The 7,845-nt window shown below is 27.0% G+C and overlaps 1 protein-coding gene across 1 annotated transcript; it reads right to left on the bottom strand.

Annotated features, from left to right (window-relative positions):
• Nucleotides 1–554: 554 nt before the first annotated feature.
• Nucleotides 555–7,203, bottom strand: LOC112710573 (gibberellin 2-beta-dioxygenase 2). Its single transcript, XM_025762850.3, has 3 exons — nt 6,520–7,203; nt 2,697–3,066; nt 555–1,190 (listed from the first exon to the last, which is right to left on the bottom strand). Exons 1-3 carry the CDS (start codon nt 6,897–6,899, stop codon nt 912–914), a joined length of 1,029 nt encoding a protein of 342 aa, XP_025618635.1. The 5' UTR covers nt 6,900–7,203; the 3' UTR covers nt 555–911.
• Between the last annotated feature and the right edge of the window lie 642 nt (nt 7,204–7,845).

Below are 7,845 nucleotides of genomic sequence, written 5' to 3'. Positions count from 1 at the left end.
TATTTGTTAGTAATTTTGTTATCAATATGTGTAAAATTATTTTGTTCTTTGAAGTAGTATTTATTTATAGATACTAGAACTGGATTAGGAGATTAAAACTCAATATTATATTTAATAGTTAGAGATTAAAATTAAAGTTTCAGTCTCATAATACAAATTCTAATCCCTTCAATACTTCTAGAAAGTAGAGATACAAAAAATTAAAATTTCTAAAAATAGAAACTAAAATTTTAATAATATTTTTTAATAACTAAATATGTTTTAATAAATATTCTTATTTATATCTATATTTATCTTGAACCAAATAAGATATTAACACATAAGTTAATCATGTATATTTTATATTAAATATAATTTAAAGATTTAATTTAATTTTTGTTTTTCAATTTCAGTCTCTTTTTCAAAGGGAGTTTTTAACTTCACTGATTAAGCTAATAAAATTAAGTTGACAATAAAACTATGAAACAATAGACAAAATCGTAATTTCTTTTATTTTTTAATTAAATGTGAAAATAAGGAACTTTTTATTTAAATAAATAAAAAAAGAAAGCATAGGACTTCAAGGATGATGATCTCATTAGTAATTGACTATAAATCACCTTGACAAGACTGCAAGGATGACCTATATTTTACAACAGTAACAAATAATTGGACCTACTTTCGGTCTCAAAGTACATCACTCAAAAAAAAAAAAAGGAAAAGCCTATATAGTGACATCTGAGCTTAAAACACTTCTATCAAATAAAGGGTAGGAAAAAAAAATATTGCCAAAAAAAAGGCTATGAAAATTCTAACTACTGACTATAAGTAGTGCAAGACTATGAACAATGAGTGAGTATGATATGGGAAAGTTTTTGTTTTTTCATAAATGAGATTTATGTAAGGTAGTTTGGGGAGTCTCAAAAAGTTTATTAGGGTGAAGGAGGGGCAAGATTGGAATCTTGTTGTTGGTGGAGCTTGAAGAGGTCAAGGCGAGAGGCACCCAATCTCAAAGAGTAAGCAGCTTGTTTGTATTGGGCCCAAGTGAAAGGCTTATAAAGGGTTGGGTTGTGAGGTGTCACCATCTTAGGCAGTGGTGTGATCCACCAATTCAGCGGTGGTGCTGCAAAATACATCATTGACATTCTTGACTTCAATGGGTTTGTCAATGCTCTGTGTCTCACGCTTGTAAACCTTCCATTTGTCAATACCTGAAACAAAACATAACATTAAAAATATGTTTAATATGGCGATTTATAAGATTTACTTATAATATACCATTATTGGATGTTTTTTTAAAGGTATGGTTATAAATAAAGAATTAAGGATATAATTGGCAAAAGAAATATGATCAAATGATTGTAAGTTTGTAACATTCTCTCAAGCACTTTAGATAGGAGTGCCATTATTGGAAAAACAGTGACACCAGCATCTTTCTAATTTTGATACGAGAGCCACTTGAATAAAGATATTTAAACTGTTTTTGTGTAAAAATATTTTTTAATAATTAAAATTTAATATATATAATTAATTAAATTTTATTATTTTTATTATAATTAAATTAAATAAATTAATTTAATTAAAAAATGATAAATTAAATTTTAAATCAATTTAAATTAATATTTTTTTATAAAAATAATTATAATATTTTTATTTATAAAAAATAATTAAAATATTCTTATTATATATATATATTAAAATTTTAAATTTTAATCCTATGATGCACAGAAAAAAAGATTAAAATTTTAGGTTCTCAATAAATATATTTATATATATATATATATATATATATAATAAAATTATTTTAGTCATTTTCTATAATAAGAGTATTGTAATTACTTTTTATTAAAAAATATTAATTTAGACCGGTTCAAAATTTAATTCACTGATTTTTTGGCCAAATTAATTTTGTCTGATTTAATTTTGATAAAAAAAATAACACAATTTAATCAGTTATATGTATTGAATTTTAATTATTAAAAAATATCTTTAAAAAAAGACATTTTAGGCGTCTTTATCTAAGTAGCTCTTTTTTATATACCGTTATATTTCCAATTTTTTTTTCTTCTAAAATATTTAAGGGAAAAAAACGTATTTTAAGCACCTAATATTAAACTCATTTTTATTTATTTATGTTTAATGCTCTTTATTTTTATAAAATTAATTAAAAATGTTATATCATATATTACATTTGATATAGAAAAAATTGAATTCAACAAAAAATGTGCATATAATAACTTTGAAAATGCAAATGTTTTTAATTTTTTCCATTTAAAAGAGAACGTTGTTAATATTTTATTGAATAATATACAAGTACTATGTGAAGAGATTAATGCAAAAGACATTCAAAGATAATTTTACTAAACCCAAAATTTTTTTAGCATTGAACCACCAAAAAAAATAAAAATTAAATATAAAAAATTAGATGACAAAAGAATAAATTTAATTTTAAGTAATTTTAAATTTATATTCAGTTACGTAAAATCGTACTAATAAAAATAACTAATTTTTATATTAATTACATCTTAATAATAAAAAAATATATAAATACAATTAATAAATTTTAGCTCAAATAACATAATCTCTCTTTACTGTTATGGGTTTGAATTTCTCTAAATATGCAAATGAGTGTGATGTAGGTGTGATGTGAATATGATTAATGGGAAAAAGAAAAGAGTGGGTTGTGAGTGTGATTAGTGAGTAGATTAGGGACCAACCTGGAGTGCATCGCCGACCATAACGAAGAATTCGTTAGAGTCCGGGGGGACAGGGATCCACAGCCCGTCATGAGTTGAGATCTGAAGCCCACCAACGTTGTTGGACCGTAGGATCGTCAAGATCTGAGGGTCAGAATGCTCTCCAAACCCAATGCTGCTATTGCTGTTCCCCTTCATCAATGATGGGTCCCACGACTTCGGTTTCACCATCTGAGGGTAGTGGTTGATCCGAAGGAGCGAATCACTTTGAACGTCTCTGATTAGCTTGCTTAGTGAGTACTTATCTTGGAGCCGTAGACCTTCACCCACTAGATCAAGAATCTCACATGCTAGCTCCCTCGTTGATTCTATGTAATCGTTTACTGCGCAACTGCGATTCAAGGCCAGAAGATGCTAAGATATTTTCAGACACAAATTTAATAATTTTGACGGTTTTTCCTTTGAAAACTAGACAAAAATACAATACATGTATATATTTTCATTTTTTTAGAATAAAATTTATTAATTATTATATTAAAAATTATTTTTTATTAAACAAAAATTACTTTCTATCAATGTATGTGTCGCACTACAATCAAACAATTGAATATATATTAAATATTTTGTCGTTATGTTTCCTGACACTATCCAAAGGCTAAATTATAGACGTTCAAGAGCGTTAAAAAATCTCTATTTCTAACCATTGAAACTGATATAAAAATACGCATAAATAATTTATCTCTAACATATCTTTTTAAGTAAGAACTCTTTTAAATTTATTTAAATTTCTTTATAAATTTTTTTCGTTTCATGTTATTTTTATTTTTAAAAAAAAATTATTATAAAAATTCTTGTACTATATCATAAAATTACTAAAAGAATGAAGAACACGGATAAAATACTAAAATAATGTGTTTAGAAACACGATAAAAAAAAGAATTAATTTAAAAAATTTTATGATAGTTATTTTATGTGAAGTTATAATTAAAAAATATTAAATAATTTGATATATTTAATTAAATTATCATCTAATAATTTTTAATTATTAAATTCACATAAATGATGGCCTCTACAATACAAAATAAGTAAATTAAAAACGTTTTATTGAACTTTAAAATTAGTTCTAACATAAATCAATTATACAGCATTGATTTCACCTAGAATCAATTTTATAAAAGCAAAATCAAACACAACTAATTAACTCAATAATCCAAATTTGATACCGCGTACGAGAAATTGGGGTAAAGTAAAACTCTCTTTTATATTTTTGTGGTGCTTTAATTTATGTCACTCCATCTCTAGTACGTGGAAAGATCAGAGCTACCATTATTTTCGGTTAGACAAGCATTTTATTTTTCTTACGTTTCCAAAAATTAGCAGGCAAAGACACATGGAGGGTCATATGATTTAACACATTTCACAACTTTATGATTTTTTTTTTGTTCAAAAAAATAAAAGAATATCTGTGTAAGTTATTGATTTTTTGCTGACTTTAACATCCCAAAAGTATTTGGTGTATTTTAATTTCTTCAACCTAAATGATGATATTGTCACTGAATTAGTACGAATATATGTTAGGACTTATTAGGACAAGTAGTCCTGACGGTTCTGTAAGAAATTACAGAGCAACGTGATAAAAATCAGTTAAAATGTTAGTTGCCACAAAATAATTAATAACCTAAAGGTTGATAATTGATTTTGGACTTTCCTCCCAATGATTCACAAGGTTCGTGTACTTGTCACCATTTTTGGCCAAACATCTTTAACCTTTGGCTCCATTTCTTCCTACAGATAAGAAATCTCGTTCTAATAGCCATCATTGTGAAATTTCAAATTAAATAAAAAGTTATCCGTATGAATTATGAATTATTTCTTCAAGAAAATTAGTTATTTTAAGAGCTAATGATATAACAGCAAATGCATTATGTTGTGTATGCTGGGCCTACCAAATTATTAAGTAACAAGTAACACTCCAATGTTTAAAAAAAGTTCAGAATTACACTTTGTTATTTAATTTAATGGATTTTCTTGTAAGATCGTAAAGAGACTAATTAGTTATAACTCAAATGGCATAGTTTCTACGTACTCATTTAGAGGTTGCGGATTTGAGTCTCACTTTTAACTTTGAAAAAAAAAAAACAAATTAGATTATAAAATATAGTATCAATAATAGTAGTGCTAATTAAATTGAACATTGTCAAAATTTAAGGACTAAAATATATCTAAGAATGCCAATGCACTTCAAAAGTAAAGAATAATCTTCAATGATTGAAATTTCATTATGATTGTTTGTTGCATATAATATGCAGCAACTATAATGAAGTTTAGAACTGTGTCCATTGTATTGAAAATGTTGAGACCTACAAATCAATCATGGTCGTTTGGTGTAGCCCTTGTTCTGTTAGTGCACGTGTTGTTATATGCCTTTTCAACTCAAATTCATTTTCAAATGATAGAAAATGCTTAAAATGAGGCACCATAATTAGATAAATGCAATATATTAATCAATGGTAGATAGAGTGCCTATATAGGTATTAATTAATGAAAGGAAAAGTGTTGAGGATGATAATGATGAATATAGAAACTGTCATTGAAGTGAAGGCCAAATCAATAGTTAAGAATAGTCTCCAAATAATAATTTAAAAGGTGTATGCCATTATCAAATAGCCGAATCAACCACATGAAAACAACTACATACATGCACTAATAATTATTAGAAAGGATTTGGTCAGTTTAAAATTATAATATTATTATGAAGACTAATGTGTATTATTCTATTCACTGACGATAAGTTAATGATATTTTTTATAAATGAATTTTTTTTTATAGAAATTCACATAAAATGAATAATTGCATATTTGACTTTATAAATAAATTATACGATGTATTTTAGAAAAGACAATGAACAAGGAAAATGAAAAGAAGAAATTTTTAGCAATCCAGATGATTGAACGTTGGAATATGCCCTTATTTCAGTTTGTTTATGAGTGTGAAATGTTATTGAATATGAAAGAAATTGTAAAATGTAGTAGAAATATTAATTTCGAAATTCTAGAATAAAGGAATGATGTCCCTGTCTAGGATACAAAGCACCAATAATACTAAACCAAAATTACTATACATAAATTGAACAAGGGGTACAACTACTTTCACTAAGCCAGAATCAATTATTTCCTTTTTTCATGACACCTCATTGGAATGTTACCGCAATTAGTAATAAATCAAAATAATGCCAAAGTCGTCAGAGTCACAAAGGACTCAGCAAAAGTCCCCACCACATCCTGCTTGGCACTCAAGAAACATAGACAGATAACGCCTTGGTCCCTGCTTCCCCTCTCTTTCTTTTCTCATTTCAATGCATTCATTCATTATTTTTATCTCTCATTTTACAATTTTAGTAAATTTACCGAAGTGTTCAAAATACTTTAATATAATAATCTAATTTAAATATAAATATTTTATATATTTTTTATCAGTTTAAATTTTTTAAAATTAGAACTTAGAAGGTTCAGTTAGTTGGAAATTTTTACACGTTGAAGTTGTTAAGGTTTGGTTCGGTTACGGTTATAGAGACACAAAATATATTGACACGGAGGAACACAAAGATATTTAATGGGTATTAAATTAAAGAAAGAGACACAACAAATAAAACTGAAACACCCTATCTTATTATGCATATAAGAAAGAAGGATATTACTTATTAGGTCCCTCCTTCCAAACCCAAAAAAAAAATTAATAATAATAATAATAATAATAATAATAATAATAATAATAATAATAATAATAATAATAATAATAGAAGAATTGTTAATATATTGGTTAATTAGATGAACTAGTTTAGTACCTGAATTTGATAGGGTCATTGGAAATGGTTTTGGATCTGTCAGAGATGTTGAGAGGATTTGTGTGGAGAAGAAGGTACTCAAGGTCACCCATGTCGCCATTAGGACCAATATTTCTGCAGCCGTAGCCAAAGGGGGTGGCAGGGCCGGCACGGTGTTTTTCAGCGGCGGTTTTGGCGAAAAACTCAGCCCCTTGCTCTTCCAATGTCGAAATGACCTCTTTACCCACACTATGATTCACCACTTTGAAGAATCCATATTCCTCACAAGCCTTCACCACTTGCTTTGACAACTCTGCCCTCTCCATTGAGAGGTCAATTGTTGGAATCCCAACCGCCTTTGTTTTCTTCGTCCTTATCATCATCGAAGAAGCCACCACCATTGAGAGCTCAATAAATAAATAAATGTATGTGTAAATTGCAGAGTATGTATATAAATTTATGTAGCTCTTGGTTGGAGAAAGGTGGTATCATATATGATCTATTTATACATGACATATATGGGATGGGAGAGAGGAAAGATGGTGGTTATGATTGAATTTCTGTTTTTTCCTTTTCTATTTTTTTTTTTAAAATATTCTAGTTAGTTAAATTATTATGTGAAAGACCAAGATGTGGGGTATGTATATGGTCACTGAATAATATATAACATTAATTTCTTAATTTGGTTATATCATTATTAATTATTGCAAATTGAGTAATTGTTGTGATTGTTTAAGACGGGGGGGCGCCTGGACTTTGGACTTTGGAGACAAGACAGTCCAAGGATAGGTGAAAAGGCTAAAAAAGGAAAATCAATTTCGAAAAGAGTTAAAAAGAAGGGATTCAAAATCTTTGGTAAATGATGACTTGATAGAAGAAAAGGAATCTGAAAAAATGGATATTGAAAATTCCTCCTCCAAAGAAGGAAAATCAATGTAATATCATAATGTACCATGTAGTAACTAACTAATAACAACTTATGAATCACCATTCACCACGTCTCGCTCAGATATCATGTTCGCTTATAAAATATATTGTGAATAAAAAAATTTAGAAAGCTAATTAAAAAAATGAATAAAAGTACACATAAATTTATAAATTTTTATATCATGGCCAGATTTATATTTTAATTTTTTAATAAGTTATTTGTACACACTAATATTAATTTTTATGGTCATTTTTTTATCTTTCTGTTGATTGAGTAACTTTTTTGACAATAATAATAATTTTGTACATTGTATGACGTGACTATTTTGATGATATAGTGAAAACTAAATGATAAATTATTAAATTTATTAAATTTAAATAAAAAAATTTTACAAATGACTTAGAATTTTTATTTTCTTC

The sequence above is a fragment of the Arachis hypogaea genome, chromosome 9 (genome assembly GCF_003086295.3).
Source record: "Arachis hypogaea cultivar Tifrunner chromosome 9, arahy.Tifrunner.gnm2.J5K5, whole genome shotgun sequence".
In the NCBI taxonomy this organism is placed as follows: Eukaryota; Viridiplantae; Streptophyta; class Magnoliopsida; order Fabales; family Fabaceae; genus Arachis; species Arachis hypogaea.
This window is presented reverse-complemented; position numbering and strand designations above follow the sequence as displayed.

Excerpts from the sequence above, each read along its gene's own strand:
- LOC112710573 (XM_025762850.3), bottom strand. The coding sequence starts at position 6,899 with ATGGTGGTGGCTTCTTCGATGATGATAAGGACGAAGAAAACAAAGGCG. Across the intron at positions 3,067-6,519 it reads AATGACCCTATCAAATTCAG|TTGCGCAGTAAACGATTACA; the intron begins GTACTAAACTAG and ends CTTGAATCGCAG. Across the intron at positions 1,191-2,696 it reads TGGTCGGCGATGCACTCCAG|GTATTGACAAATGGAAGGTT; the intron begins GTTGGTCCCTAA and ends GTTTTGTTTCAG.